This window comes from Engystomops pustulosus, chromosome 9, assembly GCF_040894005.1.
Source record: "Engystomops pustulosus chromosome 9, aEngPut4.maternal, whole genome shotgun sequence".
Taxonomy (NCBI): Eukaryota; Metazoa; Chordata; class Amphibia; order Anura; family Leptodactylidae; genus Engystomops; species Engystomops pustulosus.
In genome coordinates this window covers 30,885,911-30,907,233 of record NC_092419.1, presented here as the reverse complement: position 1 = coordinate 30,907,233, position 21,323 = coordinate 30,885,911, and the positions used below count along the sequence as shown (strand labels likewise).

General features: G+C 44.4%; 1 protein-coding gene across 1 annotated transcript; it reads left to right on the top strand.

The window, feature by feature from the left end:
• Window positions 1-8,833: 8,833 nt before the first annotated feature.
• LOC140076443 (growth hormone secretagogue receptor type 1-like) lies at window positions 8,834-18,956 on the top strand. Its single transcript, XM_072122972.1, has 2 exons — window positions 8,834-9,590; window positions 17,769-18,956. Exons 1-2 carry the CDS (start codon window positions 8,834-8,836, stop codon window positions 18,068-18,070), a joined length of 1,059 nt encoding a protein of 352 aa, XP_071979073.1. The 3' UTR covers window positions 18,071-18,956.
• The last annotated feature ends 2,367 nt before the right edge of the window (window positions 18,957-21,323 follow it).

The window sequence follows — 21,323 nt, the reverse complement described above, 5'->3', positions numbered from 1 at the left end:
ACCCAGCATGACGTGGTACCCTTACACGTCGATAGCAGTGGTTGGCTGGCCAGATCAGGTGACCCTGGAATAGACTAGCCCCTGCCCGCGCTGCTCGGATCATTCTGTGTCTGGATGCCGCTAGGGAGAGAGCTGCTGCTGCTGGTCAGGGAAAGCGTTAGGGTGTTCTATTAGAATAGTGTTAGGCAGGAGTGATTCTACAAGAACCCAACAGCCCGTCTTAGGGCTACAATAACGTTTTATTTTCCTTTTTTTTTGGTTTACCTGTGGCTGGGCTTGCTGCCATTAGTAGTGCAGCTAGTACCATATTGTGAGTAATTTGCAGGGGGACTTGCTACCGTTGTGTTTAGCTCTTAGTGACACACATATCCACCTCAAACACCAAAGTGGGAAAATTTATTAGGGGTTTGATTAGAATTAGGCAGAGTCTGCTGATTTATTTTTTTTTACCTTTATTTCTTTTTATAGCTCAAAGTCATCTTGCAAAGCAGTGTGCTTTCATTGTAGGCTACAAAATAGCCATAGGAGAACCCCAACAGCTTACTTAGGCCTACAACAGCGTTATATATTCTTTCTTTTTTTTGTTTGCTTGTGGCTGGGCTTGCTGACATTAGTAGTGCAGCTAGTACCATATTGTGAGGAATTTGCAGGGAGACTTGCGACTTAGTGACGCACATATCCACCTCAAACACCAAAGTGGGACAATTTATTAGGGGTTTGATTAGAATTAGGCAGAGTCTGCTGATTTATTTTTTTACCTTTATTTCTTTTTATAACTCAAAGTCATCAGGCACAGCACAAAATCCAGTTGTGTGCTGTCAGTGTAGGTTAGAAACTAGCCATAGCAATAGGATAGCATCGTTTTGTTTAAAAAATAAATAAATAAATAAAAAAATAAACACAAAAAATTTTTTTTTAAAGTTTACACTTTAATTTGGAAAATGTTTAACCCGAGGGCTAGGGGTAGAGGACGAGGGCGTGGACGTGGGCGTCCAACTACTGCAGGGGTCAGAGGCCGTGGTCCTGGGCAGGGTGAGACACCACCTGCTGATGAGGGAGCAGGGGAACGCCGCAGAGCTACACTCCCTAGGTTCATCATGTCTCAAGTTACTGGGACTTGTGGTAGAGCACTGTTGAGGCCAGAGCAGTGCGAAGAGGTGATGTCGTGGATTGCGGACAATGCTTCTAGCCATTTGTCCACCAGTCAGTCTTCCACGCAGTCCACCCATGTCACCGAAATCAGCACTCCTCCAGCTCCTCCACCTCAGCCTCCTTCCCCCCAGTCTGCCCCCTCCCAGCAAAATTTGGCATTTGAACCGGCATACTCTGAGGAACTGTTTTCTGGACCCTACCCACAGTCACAAACCACTTGTCCGGTTGCTGCTGAGCTATTTTCTGATGCCCAGGTTTTCCATCGGTCGCAGTCTGTGGGTGATGATGACATTATTGCCGTAGTGGAAGAAGTGTGTAAAGAGGTGTCGGAGGATGAGGAGACACGGTTGTCAGACAGTGGTGAAGTTGTTGTCAGGGCAGGAAGTCCGAGGGGGGAGCAGACTGAGGGATCGGAGGATGATGAGGTGACAGACCCAAGCTGGGTTGATAGGCCGGGTGAACACAGTGCTTCTGAGACGGAGGCGAGTCCTATAGCAGAACAGGTTGGAAGAGGCAGTGGTGGGGCCAGACGGAGAGGCAGGGCCAGAGCTGGTGCATCAGCGCCAAATGTTGCCCGTAGTCAAGCTCCCGTGGCGAGGGCTAGATTTTCAGAAGTCTGGAGGTTCTTTAAAGAAACACCGGATGACCGACGGACTGTGGTGTGCAACCTGTGCCAAACCAGGATCAGCAGGGGTTCCACAACTACTAGCTTAACTACCACCAGTATGCGCAGGAATATGAATGCTAAACACCCCACTCAATGGCACCAAGCCCATTCACCTCCGGCCGGGCACACCACTGCTCCTTCCCCTGTGTCATCTGCTAGTCAGTTCCCTGCCCAGGACCCCGGCCCAAACACCTCCCGTGCGAAAACCCCATCTTCGCCTCCACGATCCTCCACAGCATCCACCAGCGTTCAGCTCTCCATACCCCAGACGCTGGAGTGCAAAAGGAAGTATAGCGCAACCCACCCACACGCCCAAGCCCTTAACGTCCACATCTCCAATTTGCTTAGCCTGGAGATGCTGCCCTATAGGCTGGTAGAGACCGAGGCCTTTCGAAACCTCATGGCGGCGGCCGCCCCTCTGTATTCGGTCCCCAGCCGCCACTACTTTTCCCGATGTGCCGTCCCAGCCCTGCACAAGCACGTGTCAGAGAACATCATCCGTGCCCTGACCAACGCCGTTTCTGACAAGGTCCACCTGACCACGGACACGTGGACGAGTGCTGCCGGGCAGGGCCACTATATATCGCTGACGGCACATTGGGTTAACTTGGTGGAGGCTGGGACCGTGTCTGACCCTGGGGCTGGTCATATACTGCCGACGCCGAGGATTGCGGGGCCTGGTCTCGGTCCAGGTCTCAAAGGCCTACTATGCCTCCTCCTCCTCCCACCCCTCCTCCACCTCCTTCTCCTCCGAATTACCATCCGTGGGCATGGCGCCATCAGTCGGTAGCTCTAGGCACAGCAGCAGTGCCGTCGCTAAGCAACAGCAGGCGGTGCTCAAACTGCTGAGCCTAGGCGATAAAAGGCACACCGCCTAAGAGCTATTACAGGGCATCACGGCGCAGACCGATCTGTGGCTGGCACCGCTGAACCTGAAGCCAGGCATGGTTGTGTGTGACAACGGCCGTAACCTGGTGGCGGCTCTGCAACTCGGCAGACTGACACATGTGCCATGCCTGGCCCATGTGTTAAATCTCATAGTTCAGCGTTTCCTCAAGACATACCCCAATCTGTCTGATTTGCTCACGAAGGTGCGCCGCATCTGTGCGCATTTCAGGAAGTCCAGCACAGATGCTGCCACTCTCAGGGCAGCGCAGCGCCGCCTCCAACTGCCCGCTCACCGACTGTTGTGCGACGTGCCCACGAGGTGGAATTCAACATTAACCATGTTATCCAGAGTTTACCAGCAACGCAGAGCGATTGTAGACTGCCAGATGTCAACTTCCACCAGAACTGGTAGTCAGGTCGGTCAGCTTCCTCAAGTCTACAATGAGGAGTGGACGTGGATGTCTGATATCTGTCAGGTGCTGAGTAACTTTGAGGAGTCAACACAGATGGTCAGTGGCGATGCCGCCATCATCAGCCTCACCATCCCGCTGCTTGGCCTGTTGAAAAACTCTCTGATCAGCATGAAGTCGGAAGCTTTGCGCTCGTCACAAGAGACGGGGGAAGAAGATTCCCTTGTTGATAGCCAAAGCACCCTTAGGTCTGTTTCTCAGCGCATATCGGAGGAGGTGGAGGAGGATGAGGAAGAAGAGGAGGAGAATGTTGGCGAGACAGAAGAGGGGACCATTGTTCAGTCCTTCACTGTTCAGCGTGTATGGGCAGAAGAGGAGTTGGAGGAGGAGGAAATGGGCAGTCAGATCAGTGAGGGGAGTGAAATCTTGCGCGTTGGGACTCTGGCGCATATGGCAGATTTCATGCTAGGTTGCCTATCCCGTGACCCTCGCGTTCAAAGAATTTATTCCAGCACCGATTACTGGGTATTCACTCTCCTGGACCCACGGTACAAGCAAAATCTTTCCACTCTCATCCCTGGAGAGGAAAGGAGTGTGAGAATGCATGAATACCAGCAGGCCCTGGTGCACAAGCTGAAACAGTATTTCCCTTCTGACAGCGCTAGCGGCAGAGGGCGTACTTCTGCGGGACAAGTAGCGAGGGAGAGTAGGCGAGCAGGCAGCTTTTCCAGCACTGGCAGGGGTACGCTTTACAAGGCCTTTGCCAGTTTTATGTCACCCCAGCAAGACACTGTCACCTGTCCCCAGTCTCGGCAGAGTAGGGCTGATCTTTACAGAAAGATGGTGAGGGAGCATGTAGCTGACCATACCATCGTCCTAAATGATCACACAGCTCCCTACAACTACTGGGAGCTGGACATGTGGCACGAACTGGCGCTGTAAGCCTTGGAGGTTCTTGCCTGCCCTGCCGCTAGCGTGTTGTCCGAGCGGGTTTTCAGTGCAGCTGGTGGCATCATCACCGATAAGCGTACACGCCTGTCGACTGACAGTGCTAACAGGCTGACGCTTATCAAGATGAATAAAGCCTGGATTTCTCCGGATTTTCATTCTCCACCAGGTGAAAGAAGCTCAACCTGAATAATGTATGCACTCCTCCTCCTCATTGTCCTCCTTCTCCTCCTCTTTGTACACTAAAGCAGAGGAAACTGGCTATTTTTTGCCAGGGCCAACTGGCTCTAGCTATAGTACTCTATGTATTTAATTTTTTCTGGAGGGCCACCTACCCGGTCCTCTGTTTTAAGCAATTTTTGGGAGTGCCACATACAGGCACTCAATCTATTTAATTTTTCTGGAGGACCACCTACCTGCTCCTCTGGTTTGAAAACTTTTTTGGACTGCCACATACAGGCACTATCCAAATTAAATTGTCTCCATAGCAGCCTCCACATGTCGTCTTTTTAGCTGGCTCCACACGTTGTCTCCATTGTTACCTCCACACGTCATCGCCATAGCTGCCTCCAAAAGTCGTCCATATAGTCCATACATGGTCTCCTTATCAAACAAACTGTGTCAGGCAGAATTTTGGGTTGTTTTCATGGCTTCCACATCAAACTTGTTAACTTTGTCGCCACCCTGCCGTGTAATCCACAAAATATACTGGCAAACTTTTATCATTTACCGATATTATTTCAGCGCTTCTTGCGCATCTGTTTACATTCCCCTCGCCCGCCATATCCCAAACTTATAAGAACGCTACTACACTTGATCTTATACAAAAGGTTCTTAGAAGTGCTGTTTGGGGAGTAGCCTAGAGACAGGGGCTTGGATTGGTGAAAGCTCGCCTGGCAGCGGAGCGCCAGCTCCATCTCAAGATCCAACTAACATAGTTTTAACTGCAGCACCTTTAATCTACTACTAGTTCACTGCCTCCATACATCGTCCCCTTATCAAACGAGCTGTGTCAGGCAGAATTTTGGGTTGTTTTCATGGCTTCCACATCACACTTGTTAACTTTGTTGCCACCCTGCTGTGTAATCCACAAAATATACTGGCAAACTTTTATCATTTACCGATATTATTTCAGCGCTTCTTGCGCATCTGTTTACATTCCCCTCGCCCGCCATATCCCAAACTTATAAGAACGCTACTACACTTGATCTTATGCAAAAGGTTCTTAGAAGTGCAGTTTGGGGAGTAGCCTAGAGACAGGGGCTTGGATTAGCGAAAGCTCGCCTGGCAGCGGAGCGCCAGCTCCATCTCAAGATCCAACTAACATAGTTTTAACTGCAGCACCTTTAATGTACTACTACTTCAATGCCTCCATACATCGTCCCCTTATCAAACGAGCTGTGTCAGGCAGAATTTTGGGTTGTTTTCATGGCTTCCACATCACACTTGTTAACTTTGTTGCCACCCTGCTGTGTAATCCACAAAATATACTGGCAAACTTTTATCATTTACCGATATTATTTCAGCGCTTCTTGCGCATCTGTTTACATTCCCCTCACCCGCCATATCCCAAACTTATAAGAACACTACTACACTTGATCTTATACAAAAGGTTCTTAGAAGTGCTGTTTGGGGAGTAGCCTAGAGACAGGGGCTTGGATTGGCGAAAGCTTGCCTGGCAGCGGAGCGCCAGCTCCATCTCAAGATCCAACTAACATAGTTTTAACTGCAGCACCTTTAATCTACTACTAGTTCACTGCCTCCATACATCGTCCCCTTATCAAACAAGCTGTGTCAGGCAGAATTTTCAGGTGTTTCACCAGATACATAGTGGAACTCGGCTCATCTGTCACCGCCATGCTGGAGACCTGAAGTTGCAATCATAGCAGCGCAATATGGATGCCCCATACTGTCGCTCTTAATCATGGAAGTCGTCTCCATGGCTGCCTCCACATGTCCTACTTATCAAACGAGCTGTGTCAGGCTCATTTTTCGGGTGTTTCACCAGATACGTTATGGAACTATGTCGCCACCATGCTGTGTTATCGACTAAATATACCGTCAACCTTTTGTTCACATAGGAAATCATTTCAGCGCTTCTTGCTCACTTCCTTTGGTTCCTCTCTGCCACCCATTGGTTTGAAGCCTGAGTCCATTTAGGGTATGTCGCCATGACACTCTCTAGCCTGCCGCTGCTGCCACTGCCTCTGCATGCCGTCCCCTATAGTGTCAGGGTCAATTATTGCATGTTTTAGATGCTATCTAGCCTCATTCGGTCACTCTGTCATGGCCATGCTGTTGCCCATAATTTTGGCATAATGGTGCGATTAAGCAGCCTCAGAGGCATCCATGCATGCTGCCCCTGCTGTTTCCTGTCCATTTCTGTGGTGTTTCCATCCTTTTCTGAGGTTCCCAGGTGTTTGGCCAAGCTTCCCTGTGCAGAGCCTTGGTCCCCTTGAAAAATGCTCGAGTCTCCCATTGACTTCAATGTGGCTCGTTATTCGAGACGAGCACTCGAGCATCGGGAAAAGTTTGTCTCGAATAACGAGTACCCGAGCATTTTAGTGCTCGCTCATCTCTATTTATAAGTCCCCTGTGATTTGTAAAGCGCTGCGGAATATAATGGCGCTATATAAATAGAGATTATTATTATCTGTGTCTTTGGTCCAGTGTGGCGCCTCCTGTCGATCCTGACCTTTGCTAACCCCTGATGCATGTCATAATGCTGGTAAGAATGTATGAAGAGGGCTCACGTTGTTGTAGAGGCATTAAATCATCTCTGATACTCCAATCACATCCAGAGTTTCAGTATTATATCTGCCATTAGATCATGATATCCCATTAGTTATGTTATATCATCTCAGATTACTTAAACTGTGGATTTGACTGGAATATCAATCTGCTGTTATAACATCTCTGATACTCCAGTCACATCTTGCGCTGTAGTCTTATATCTTCAAGTACTTCTTAAATTCTCACCCACAATCCCTGGCTCTAAGAGATGAGAAGAAGACAGTGACTATTTGGTCCAAGCTTGATAACTCATGAATAGAATACTGGAACAACAGTGAGGACTGACACAGGGGCAGAGCAGTGGTAGAAGAGCTGTTATTAGCACCGATTGGTGTCAGACACAGAAGGGGAACAAGTACAGTAAGGTAACACGTCACTCTTCCCCTGTGCAGGGAACATGTACTTAGAATAAGGTCACATTCACAGCAGCAAATGTGAATGTAGCCTTAGGGCACATTCACATGGCCGTCTGCGGGGACGTACATGCGGCCGCAAATTTGCGGCCGCATGTACGTCCCCATAGACGGCAATAGCGGCGCGGCGCCGATATGGTGCCACACATGTGTGGCACCGATTCGGCCCACACACCGCAAAAAGATAGAGCATGCTCTATCTTTTGGCGTGTGTGCGGCCGTGCGCCACTATTCTCTATGGAGGGAGGAGGGGCCGCCTCCTCCTCCTCTCCAGCACACGGCGGTATGCCCGCACGGCGGGCATACCGCTGTGTGAATGTACCCTTACTCATGGAGGGGGCTGACATGAGGACATATGGTGGAATATATATCGGGCTACCCCAGGACTGCCTTCTAATGACCCCAATTGCTATAGCACCCCCGCCAGGTGAAACTGCCCAGTTACAGGACAAGGGGAAGATAGTGGGAGCACAGCGGACACCAGACAAGAGAAAGGGGAGGATAGGAATATCTGATGTACCGCTATCATTATATATACCATATATACTTGAGTATAAGCCTAGTTTTTCAGCACAAAAAAATGTGCTGAAAACCCAAACTCGGCTTATACTCGAGTAATGAAAAATATATCAAAACTCACCTTCCTGGCTTCCCCCCGCTGCTGGCTTTATAATGGGGCAGGGAGCTGGCTGTATACTGGGGGATATGAGCTGGCAGGCTATATACTGGGGGGCAGGTGCTTGCTATATACTATATTATATACTTATACTCGAGTCAATAGGTTTTCCCAGGTTTTTGTGGTAAAATTAGGGGCCTCGGCTTATACTTGGGTCGGCTTATACTCGAGTATATACGGTGTGTGTGTGTGTGTGTGTGTGTGTGTGTATAGATATATATATATACTGTATATGTATATATATATATATACCATTATACCATTATCCTCTAATATAGAAAACTGGGTGTAAGGAGTTACAGATAACATTCTTCACATTTCAACATATTTCCTTTAACATGAAACATTTGTAGAACGTATTTTATATGTAGAAATAAAGTAGCATCACAATTGAATTAGTGACCTCTTGGGCAATGTATTAGTAAAGCGTTGTGTCATGAGGCTCTCTCAGATGACTAAATATACATATTTATCTTTCATGCTTCATGTAAAGTGTAATAAAGACTTGTTCAAAAATGGTGACAAATGAGATTTTGCAAAGGGTAATGGACTGTTAAGCACAGAAGGGCATGTGTTTAATCCACTAATCGTGCATTAAAGTACATTACTATCAAATAAGGTCAGGTCCTCTCCAAGTCCTGCAGGGCTTTCTGTGTCAGGACGCACATCAAGACGCACATCGGAAAAAAAGAGTTGAAACAGAAGCTCCAGACAAACCTCCAACTTTTGCTTCGGAAAACAGGGACCTGCCAAAAATATCTACTTATAGATAAAAATATATTTATTATATTTGGCCTCTTTTCGATGGAAACTGTGTCTGAGAACATATTATTGGATATCAATCCCAAAGACTCTCTCCAGACTCTACCAAGAGGGAAGTGACAAGATGAAGGCCAACCAGACCAAGTCCGGACCTGGGAGTAATGAAACCATCTCTCTGGATAAGACAGATGCACTTTTTGAAATTTACATATTAGTTCCGGTCACCATCATTTGCATTATGCTCTTTCTGTTGGGCGTAACAGGGAATCTGATAACAATCTTGATCTTCAAGAGGTACACGGACATGAGGTCCACCGTTAACATGTACCTTTCCAGTATGGCAGTGTCGGACATCTTGATTTTTCTAGGTCTGCCATCGGATTTGTACAGAATTTGGAAATACAAACCTTACATTTTTGGGAACTTTGTCTGCAAGTTTTTGTTCTACCTGAGCGAGACCTGCACCTACTGTACGATTCTTCACATCACGACTGTAAGTGTGGAGAGGTATCTCGCCATTTGTTTCCCCCTTAAGGCCAAAATCATGATCACTAAGAAGAGAGTGAGGATCATCATCGTGTTCTTGTGGATCATCGCCTCCATCACCGCCGGACCGATTTTGTTTCTCATTGGTGTAGAACATCGCTCAGAGACTCAACCAGAAGAGACTAACGAATGCAAATACATGGACAGTGCTGCCAAAAATGGCCTTCTCTATATCATGACATGGGTCTCCACCATGTATTTTTTCATTCCTGTTGTATTTTTGTTGCTTCTCTATGGACTCATTTGTAGGAAGCTTTGGAAGAACAAGCATGGGATACATGGCCCCACTGCCGCCAATAGAGAGAAACAACACAAACAGACAGTAAAGATGTTGGGTGAGTCACCTCCATATATACATTCTTACATAATAAAGCACTGGGATTGAAATCTTACTAGATTGGGGGTCCTGCATTCCATGTGGGGCCTCACTACATGACCATAGTGAGAGTAGTCTGAACACAGTCGAATACTGACAACTCTATAAACCCTATACAGGCAGTCCCCGGGTTACGTACAAGATAGGGTCTGGAGGTTTGTTCTTAAGTTGAATTTGTATGTAAGTCGAAACTGTATATTTTATAATTGTAGAACCAGACAAAAAGAATTTTGGCCCAAGTGACAATTGGGGTTTAAACATTTTTTGCTGTAATGGGAACAAGGATTATCAATAAAGCTTCATTACAGACACTTTACAGCTGATCATTGCAGTCTGGGACTATAGTAAAGAATCCAGAGACCCTCACCAGAGGTCAGAGGGGTCTGTCTGTAACTATGGGTTGTCTGTAAGTCGGGTGTCCTTAAGTAGGGGACTGCCTGTATAGCAGTTCTCTATGTTGACCACTGCTCCTTTAACAAAGCTTTCTATTTTTGTGAACAGAATCCTGGAAAATCCCACTGCGCCGGGCTGATAGCAAGAAAACCCCCCCCAAAGGGTTCTTACCTTCCTCTGGATTCCTATTCCAACAATGTAGGGGTAGTCTGTGCCTGGAGTACTTAGTAAGGCCAGTGGTGTTGATGGTCATAGGACCAGTTGTGGTCGGTCATTACCTCACTTGTTCAAAGTCACTTATTTTATTGAGTTATCATTAGTGAGGTAAACAAGTGCGCCAGATTAATATAATGATATTTTTTATTTATATAACACCGTCATATTAGGGCGAATGGTCTTCAATAATCTGGTGCACACTGCACACGGCAATCACCCTTAGGCTACATTCACACGATGTATGCCCGCCATACCGCAGTATGCACGTAGATAGATAGATATGAGATAGATAGATGGATAGATAGGAGATACATAGGTAGATAGATAGATAGATAGATAGATAGATAGATATGAGATAGATAGATAGATAGATAGATATGAGATAGATAGATAGATAGATAGATAGATAGATAGATAGATAGATAGATAGATATGAGATAGATAGATAGATAGATAGATAGATAGATGGATAGATAGGAGATAGATAGGTAGATAGATAGATAGATAGATAGATAGATAGATAGATAGATAGATATGAGATAGATAGGAGATAGATAGATAGATAGATAGATAGATATGAGATAGATAGATGGATAGATAGGAGATAGGTAGATAGATATTAGATAGGTAGATAGATAGATAGATAGATAGATAGATAGATAGATAGATAGATAGATAGATAGATAGATATGAGATAGATAGACAGATAGATAGATAGATAGATAAATATGAGATAGATAGATAGATATGAGATAGATAGATGGATAGATAGGAGATAGATAGATAGATAGATAGATAGATATGAGATAGATAGATAGATAGATAGATAGATAGATAGATATGAGATAGATAGACAGATAGATAGATAGATAAATATGAGATAGATAGATAGATATGAGATAAATAGATGGATAGATAGGAGATAGATAGATAGATAGATAGATAGATAGATAGATAGATATGAGATAGATAGATAGATATGAGATAGATAGATAGATAGATAGATAGATATGAGAGAGATATAGGAGATAGATAGATAGATAGATAGATAGATAGATAGATAGATAGATAGATAGATAGATAGGAGATGGATAGATAGATAGATAGATAGATAGATAGGAGATGGATAGATAGATAGATAGATAGATAGATAGATAGATAGGAGATGGATAGATAGATAGATATATATTAGATAGATAGATAGATAGATAGATAGATAGATAAATAGATAGATAGATAGATAGATAGATAGATATGAGATAGATAGATAGATAGATAGATAGATAGATAGATAAATAGATAGATAGATGAGATAGATTTTTAAAAAAAAGGTACCGGTAATAAAATCTTACCACACAATCCCCCAGGATGATATTTATAGGAGGGTGGTATTTGAGCAGGTTACTCTCTATGACTGGGCCCAGAAAGCAGCCGGCTCCGTTACACAGACATATTTGTAATGGAAGTTTCTCAGTTACAAGAAGAAATAAAGATAAAAGCTTTCCCAGTCTTGTTCTACAACCAGGTCATTGCGTTAGGTTTGGAGATTGTCCTGTGCAGAACACATTGTAACGAGACGATCAAAGACCTTCCCGGCACAGTGTGTTACGCCAGCTGTGTAGCCATTCATAGAAGGTACTGTTCATTTTTCTTTAGCGGAAATCTTTTTCATAAAACATCCCAGTCTATTAATAATAGGGGGGGGGGGAAACCTGTATCACATCCCGTCATGGCTCATGGCTTCAGGCTGAGACACAAATGTCAGTGAGAGGTGAGTAATTGGATGAAGGATGGGGAGTAATTTGTGGAATCAGATTTTCATGCCCAGTATCGTTTAACTCTTCGTGGCAGTACAACTTGAGATTTTTCGTGAAAGGCTGTGTGTGGATTCAGCACTATCTACCCATATACAGCGTATAGCGTATGGGGCCACATTTATCACTTTTGTGCGCCTAAGTGTAGTAGTTGCGCCTAAACTCGGGCGCACTGTTTTGGCAGAATTATCACAAGCTACAACCATCTGTGATAAGTATATTTCCTGCCTCTTATTAATCACTTTACTTTAACACAGTTTAGGCGCAGTTTAGGCGCAATGTTAGATTCGGGCACTTACATGTGATCCTGCTACAAGCTCCTCTCTGCTTCTCCCACAGCCCAGAATGAAGATAACACTCACAGCAGCACCCAGGTGTGTGACACCCTGCACCCAGTGGCCTCCTCAGCAGCACCCAGGTGTGTGACACCCTGCACCCACTGACCTCCTCAGCAGTGGCTTCTCCTGGAGGGGATCCCCCAGTGCTGGTCTCCTGCTGCACCCCTGTAATTCTGCACAGTATTCTCCTCAGACACTGTGCAGAATTACATGGGGGACACTTGTATGTAGTATCTGCAAGCTTCTGCAAACTTGTGCAAACTTCTCTTGCTCTTGCTGTGAGCTCAGGTTTTGCAGAATGGGCCACATTTATCACTTGTTTTTTCTGTTGTTTTTGCGCCTTTTCGTTTAGGCGCACCGTTTTTGCGCCATTTTTGCGATTAAACGTCAAATTAGCCGTGCAGCTAAAATAACCACCTTTCCCTCATCTATCGTTCAATTCCAGATGTTTTGCTGCGCCTAATGATATTCATCACGTGCGACTTTTGCATTTAGGCGCAAAAACGGGCGCAAAAACACTCCAGCCCGAAGGTGGCGTTATCTGAGAAGAAAGCACTGAGCCCTTTGCAGAACAGCTCATTTCTAGCAGCAGAGCTCAGCCAGACACTGGAACATATAATAGATACAATTAGATACATTACAGACAGGAGCTGCAGACTCTATTTACAGTTCATCACCTTCTATTTACAAAATATTCTGCAAAACCTGAGCTCACAGCAAGAGCAAGAGAAGTTTGCACAAGTTTGCAGAAGCTTGCAGAATTTTGCAGATACTGCAAACAAGTGTCCCCCATGTAATTCTGCGCAGTATCACCAGTGTGTCTGAGGGGGATACTGTGCAGAATTACAGGGGTGCAGCAGGAGACCAGCACTGGGGGATCCCCTCCAGGAGTAGCCCCTGCTGAGGAGGTCACTGGGTGCTGGGTGTCACACACCTGGGTGCTGCTGTGAGTGTTATCTTCATTCTGGGCTGTGGGAGAAGCAGAGAGGAGCTTGTAGCAGGATGACATGTAAGTGCCCGAATCTAACATTGCGCCTAAACTGCGCCAAAATTGCGCCTAAACTGTGTTAAAGTAAAGTGATTAATAAGAGGCAGAAAATATACTTATCACAGATGGTTGTAGCTTGTGATAATTCTGGCAAAACAGTGCTCCCGAATTTAGGCGCAACTACTACACTTAGGCGCCCAAAAGTGAAAAATGTGGCCCACAGTATATCCACTGAACACAGCGTAAATTGGGATCTTGGATATGAACGGTGATCCAATCCACATGAGGTCCCTATGGTAGAAATCAGAATTGAACATCCAGCCGTTATAATCTTACCCATCAGCTATCGCTTATTATGTAGGGGGTAACAAGTTGATCAGTAAGGGTTTTAAAGGCTTGGACTCCCAGATATTTGGGGATTAAGGGTCCCATTCGCACTAATTTATGGAGCAGCAGGTCAAGCATGCGTCTTGTATGAGAGTGTTGGAAATTGATGAGTACAGCACTAGTCTCTCCAGCACTTCCGTTCACTGGCTATAAAAGTGCTGGAGATACCTGAGCGCTGTGCTTTGCAATTTTCAGCATTCTCATTCTATAGAATAGAGCAGCAGGATGCATACTCAAACTGCCGCTCCACCTAAATAGAGAATGGGACCCTCATTCTCTGTTGGATCGCCACCGTGTGTGTGTATGTACAGCAAGTGTGTGTATGTATGTATGTTTATATGTAAATCATGTTTCATTAATATGTGTGTATATATAGTGTGTGTATGTAGAGAATTTGCCAGTAATGTGTGTGTATGTAGAGAATGTGTCAGTAATGTGTGTGTATGTATGTAGATCATTTGCCAGTGATGTGTGTATATATATGTAGAGCATGTGTTAGTAATGTGTGTGTATGTAGAGCATGTGCCAGTAATGTGTGTGTATGTATGTAGATCATTTGCCAGTAATGTGTGTATGTATGTAGAACATGTTAGTAATGTGTGTGTATGTAGAGCATGTGCCAGTAATGTGTGTGTATGTATGTAGATCATTTGCCAGTAATGTGTGTGTGTATATGTAGAGCATGTGCCAGTAATGTGTGTGTATATATGTAGATCATTTGCCAGTAATGTGTGTGCATGTAGAGCATGTGCCAGTGATGTGTGTCTATGTATGTAGATCATTTGCCAGTAATGTGTGTGTGTATATGTAGAGCATGTGCCAGTAATGTGTGTATGTATGTAGAACATGTGCCAGCAATGTGTGTATGTATGTAGATCATTTGCCAGTAATGTGTGTATGTATGTAGAACATATGCCAGTAATGTGTGTGTATGTATGTAGAACATGTGCCAGTAATGTATGTATGTATGTATGTAGAACATGTGGCAGTAATGTGTGTGTATGTATGTAGCTCATTTGCCAGTAATGTGTGTATGTATGTAGAACATGTGCCATTAATGTGTGTGTATGTATGTAGATCATTTGCCAGTAATGTGTGTGTATGTAGAGCATGTGCCAGTAATGTGTGTGTATGTATGTATAACATGTGCCAATAATGTGTGTGTATGTATGTAGAACATGTGCCAGTAATGTGTGTGTATGTATGTAGAACATGTGCCAGTAATGTGTGTGTATGTATGTAGAACATGTGCCAGTAATGTGTGTGTATGTATGTAGAACATGTGCCAGTAATGTGTGTATGTATGTAGAGAATGTGTCAGTGATGTGTGTATGTGTGTGTGTATGTAGAGCATGTGTCAATAATGTGTGTGTGTGTATGTAGAATATGTGTCAGTAATGTGTGTGTATGTAGAGAATGTGTCAGTAATGTGTGTGTATGTAGAATATGTGTCAGTAATGTGTGTGTGTGTGTACATAGAGCATGTGCCAGTGAGGTGTGTGTGTGGGATTGTGTGTAGAATAGTAGAATATGTGTCAGTACTGTGTGTGTGTGTGTATGTAGATCATGTGTCAGTAATGTGCGTGTGTATGTGAGGGAGCAGGTCAGTTGCCATGGCAATAGTAAACAGCAGGCCTGAAGGGGTTTACTCTATGGTTGTAGGTTCAGACTGCTCAGGTGTGTATGGAGGAGGGTCCTCTTCACCCGCATAGCAGTACAGGGGGACATACAGGATTTGGTGCATCTACATATCAGTATAGGGGGGTCATATGTGGACTTCTGCACCCACATATCAGTATTGGGGGAGTAATTCAGGGTCCTGTGCACTCACATATTAGTACAGGGGAGGTCATATAGGGTAATCTGTACCCACATATCAGTATAGGGGGGTCATATGTGGACTTCTGCACCCACAAATCAATACAGTTGATCATACAGAGAACTCATATCAGTACACTTTTTTATTAGTCCCACTGTGGCACATGAACAAGCAATCATCCAGTTTATTATAATATTCTGCAGTACTGATGTATTGCTGGTTATTATTACTGTCAGAGGCATAGGCTGACACAGAGACTGTAAGATCACAACTATGGACAGCCCTGGGGTCATGATTGGACCTGAGATTTGTCATAGCAATGATCGGTACCTCCCGAATCTCCCAGGAGGCATTTGAGTACTGAAGTCGCGCTGACCGCAACATTTAATAGGTTAACACCTGTGATCAGAGCTCACTCTGACCGTGGGTGGTGCACTGAGGTGTCAGCCGTTAGGTGCAGATGACACCCCGGTTTTCTTAAGCTCGGGCTACGGATATTTTGTTTTCATATTCTTTTCTTGTTGTGGAAATGGTTGTGATATATAACTGTATATCAATAAACATATAACCAATCATAGAGCAGCTTTCATTTTAAGAAAGAACTTTGAAAGCTGTGCTGTGATTGGTTGCTATGGGTAATCAGGACAGTCATAGCATATGCTAGGCCTTGTTACCCTGGGGATGTGTGTACACATGATTACTGCACAGTACATAAGGGGCAACCACTGGGGCAGATTCATCCATAGGGGCAATTACTGGACTACTTTCCCTTATGACCCTGTGAGATGTGATATGTACAGACCTTTGTTTGACCTGCCCATGAAACCCCCAAGAAAAATGAATTCAACCAAAGAAGACCCAATAAATAGACAAAACAAATAATTGGGAACTAAATTACCAAATATTTATTTATAATCCCAATCCCATGGCAGACCCTCGACTCACAAAGAGTCACCCTTCAGCACTCAGGAGAGGAAAAACCCCCTGTGGAGGAAACCTCTAGGGAACCCATGGCTGAAGGATCGCCCTTCCTCTGGGCTTAGAAGGCTACTACCAATAAATATGTCACCCAGGGAGCCAGGTGTCCAGGGATCCCGAGGTCCAGCGGTCCATACGTCCAGGTGTCCACACGTCTAGAGGTCCATAGGTCCAGGGTTCCATAAATCCACGAATCTTCACGCCTCGACGTCTCACCACCCACTATCTGCATTATCTGTCTTCCGATATGTCAGATTCAGAGGGAAGTGGGAATTATGACATCACTGCATCTATGACCCACAGGATTCTGAAGGATTAACCCTTTAATGGCTGACATATATATGGTGCTGTATATATCTAGTAATCTTGGTTCCCGTGCCGTATCTTTGTAGTAACCCTGGTTCTGGTAACATAGCTATGTAGTAATCTTGGTTTTGGTGCTCTATTTATGTAGTAATCTTTGGTTCCATTGTTATTTCTATGTACTAAAATTGGCTCCCATGCAGTATCTTTGTAGTCCGCTTGGTTCTGGTTCTGTATATATGTAGTAAGATTCTTTATCTAAGAGTGAGCTTTTATTGTCCCAAATATTTCCATAAGTTTGGCTATGTTATAGTTTCTCTATATTACTGTTTTTATGCACTTAAGGTCAAATCATTTAAAAAACGTAGATGAGTGGGGAGGCTGCAATATATTTACTGCCAAGTGCCTTTTGTATTGGCACAAAATTTGCCAGTTATGGGCCCGAAAGTTCCAAAAGGCAGTTCTGGCTCCATCCATTTTATAGAGGACATGTTAAAGGTGGTGCCAAATATCTTCAGCACACAGCTACGAGGAGCTACGTGCCTTCATCCGCGAAGCCGGCGTTCTGCGCAGTAGCTCTGGCTTCGGACCCGAGACCACGCAGCCGGCGGCCTGCGTTATACACATGCGCAAACGCCGGTTACGCGGACGAAGATATCTGGGTAGGAGGATCAAGGAGGCTACTGTGGCGTGGAATAGCCACTATGTGTAGCCTCAGCTCCGGTTACTCCATGCCTCAGTAGCCTCTTTGGTAAATTAGCATATTATCACAATTATCACACCTGAATGGAAACAGACCTGAAGACATAAAATTACCTCTAAAATTATCAGCTAAAATATAATAAAGCACAATGTAACATTTTTATATTCTACATGTATATAATGGTCTTGTGTTTTCCAGCGCTTGTCGTGTTGTCCTTTGTGTTGTGTTGGCTGCCCTACCACATTGGCCGGATCTTGTTTGCCCAAGCTGGACCAAAAGAAGAGCAGTTTTATCATCTGTCACAGTACTTCAACCTCATCTCTATGGTTCTGTTTTACCTAAGTGCCTCCATGAACCCCATGCTGTACAACATCATGTCACAAAAGTACAGGCTCGCCATGAGCAAAATCCTCAGTCCAGGAGAAGACCTGCAGTCCAGGAACATCCCGAGGAGCGAACAGTCTTCTCTGGAAGGAACAGAGATCACTTCTTTCATGTAGCACAAATTCATCTATACGGAAATCACAGCCTGGACTTGTGTCTGATCACCCTATGGACCTCCTGTATAATGGTATTAGTTCAGCTGATCAGACCTGCAGTCAGTGTAATACTTGTGTGCTATCAGCTTTAGGCGCTATTCACATGGACACGTTCAGAGCGTCAAATACCTAACATCTGTAATAATCGGACCGCCGCCACAATAGTCACAGTTTCTGCCTTAACGGATACCTACAGTCAGGAATCTACTTACCTGATGGTATATTAGGCAAATCACTTTTTACTAGTTTCTAAAACCTAACCTACCCGTTCTTAAACTTTATTTTATCTACATGCTTATTAGCTGCAGAGGCTCCCGAGGCTATGACTACCCAACGCCCCTGAGCGTGTGGTGGCTACTGGCGCCTCTCTGTGGCTCAGTAAGGCCGGTAGGCCCTGTGACACGGCGGGAGCCACTGCGCCTGTGTGGGCTACGTAGCTGCATTCGCAGGCAGCATGGACGTGCAGGGGACGCCTCTGCAGAGGCTACGCAGGCATGGAGTAGCCTTAGGCCCAGAGTTTACAGAGGCTTCTCCATGCCCCAGTAGCCCTGCGGCTAATTAGTGTATATATATGTATACAAATTGATAGGTTATGTTTCAGAAACTAGTAAAAGGTGATTAGGGATGAGTTACAATTGTGGAATCTATTGTTCAGTAAGCAAGTAGATTCCTGACTCAGGATTCTGAATGCTGACAGGGGCACAGCACAGGCTATTGGAACCTGTCACCAGCTGAAAATCACATTCTTCGTGACAGGTTCCCTTTAAAGGGTTGTACCAAGTATTATTGTTATCCCCTATCCAAAGAATAGGAGGTACTTGCATAGCTGTTGGGGAGCCACAAATCCACAAAATGGTCCAGTCTTAATTCCAGAGAAATGTCCGACACTCTGCAGTATGAATATGGGATACTCTCTCATAGGTGTCCAGCATCAGATATTTAAGTTATCTGTAACTCTCATACACTTTAAAAATCAGTTAATTCTCATCTTAGGACTCTTTCACACAGACGTTGTTTGTCATGTGGTTCATTAATTTTCACGGATGCCTTACGTTTTAATTTTTTGGAAGAAGACACAAAACGGAAACAACACAATCGATACGCAACACACATGCACCAGTTTGAATCCAGCCGTAAGATTAAAATACTTTTTCCAGAATATTAAAAAAAAACCAAAAAAAACCACTGTACTGCTTTTTCTGAAACCGCACCACATCTGTCTATGCGTGCCTATGTTGTGCCTGATTTCACAACCAATCCTGCCCATTCATTGGAAAACCACTAGAAAAGGGTGGTCTAGTATTAAAATAAAATAAAACAGATCCAAAAGGAAATCACTTCTCTTAAGGTGAACCTGTCAGATAAAGGAACCCACACAAACATATCTTTGAAAACCGCTAGTATACAGCTGTACAACTATCCCTATATTGTTCCTCCCCATTCCTGTAAAATTCCACAGTCCATTTGTAAAGTTGAATCAACATCTGTGCAAATAACCCTTATTTCATTGTCTATCTTTTGAACTGGCATATTCATGCTCTTCCTGTTAAGGTGCACCTCCAGCTCATTCCCCCCTTCTCTTAGGAATGAGAGCTGTAGGCCGTGTGACTCACTGAGGAGAATTCCTGAGGGAGCGTATTTCTCTTCAGAGAGACAGTCACACACAGAACTGAGTTCACTTGGCTTAAAAGAAAGCAGGCCCCTGGTCAATCAGGACGCTGGAGGAACAGCTGCGTTGGAAGAAAATGAATATGTATAGATGAGCCAACTTTACAAACAAACTGTAGAACTTTACCGGTATGGGGAGGAACAATATAGGGATAGTTGTACTGTAGTATAATAGAAGTTTTCAAAAATATGTTTAGTTAGTTTATCTGACAGGCTCCCTTTAAACAAAGTTCACACAGTGGACCTTGAATAAGGTAACTGGAACGGATATTGGTGTTTTTTGGATGTCACAATTCTCTGTGTGAACCTACCTTTTAGGTACAATCCCCAGATTAAAGGGCATCTACCACCAGGATGAAGGGTTGTATGCAAATGAGCCTGAGAGCCCCTCAGGTTCATTTACATACAATCATTCATCCTGGTCGTAGATGTTCTTTAATTAAAATCCTCATCGAGGCAGGGTACAAGTTTTAGCTTGGCTACTTTTTTTGAGGAGATTGAAACAACTGTCAAACTGACTTAGGCCCCTTCCACACTAGCGTTGCATTTCACATCAGAGTGCAATGCGTGAAAAACTGACTTTTTGGCTGCGTTTTTGTTCCATTTTTCCTTGGAGTATTTAGCGTTTTTGCGTTTTTCACGCGCGTGTTGTTAGCGTGTTTTTTGCGTTTTCGGTGCGTTTTTCACGCGCGAGTCAATGGGAGACTCGAGCATTTTTCAAAGGGACCATGGTTTGGGATTAAGATGTGTTATTTAATTGAAAAATAATGTCTTCTGATAAGTTGCAAACATCTGCGATCTATTCTTCACTGTTCCCCGTGTATATTATCTCCCGACAAGTTAGCAGATGTGAAGAACAGTGAAGAATAGAATAAAAACAGTGAACACAGTGAACACAGGATCATTTAAGAGAAAAACACAGTGCAGAACACAGTGCAGAATAGATTACAGATGTGTAATCTGCAATGTGTTCTTCACACATATATATTGTTCTTCACATGCTATTTTGGGCGCACCGTTCCGCGCGTATCTCCCGACAAGTAAGCAGATGTGCCGAACATCTGTAATCTGTTCTGCACTGTGTTTTTCTCTTAAATGATCCTGTGTTCACTGTTTTTATTCTATTCTTCACTGTTCTTCATTGTGTTTTTTTAATTAAATGATCGTTCGCGAGCAGGGGAAATACTGTTATTCTGGTCACCTAGCAACCCTTACGTTTAAAACGCATTGCACTCGCATTGCACTTGCAATGATTGCGAGTGCAATGCGTTCTTGATGCATCTCCATAGACTTGAATGGGGCGGGAAAAACCAACGCTAATGAAGAAAGACCCATTGAATACAATGGGACAGAGTGCAATGCAAGTTCTGCGCGTCAAATGCACGCGCAGAACTCGCGCGTGAAAAACGCCAGTGTGGAAGGGGCCTTAGTCTCCTAATATGACCTCCTGAAGATCCTAAAGAATTGACCCCCACAGTATTCTCAGTATTAGGCTATATTCCAATTCTCAATTTAAGGCTAAATTCACAAGGTCCTGGCAGATGTG

What these genes read in the sequence shown, in the direction of transcription:
- LOC140076443 (XM_072122972.1), top strand. Translation starts at nt 8,834, where the DNA reads ATGAAGGCCAACCAGACCAAGTCCGGACCTGGGAGTAATGAAACCATC. An exon ending in ACAGACAGTAAAGATGTTGG is followed by an intron (nt 9,591 to 17,768) that starts GTGAGTCACCTC and finishes TGTGTTTTCCAG; the next exon opens with CGCTTGTCGTGTTGTCCTTT.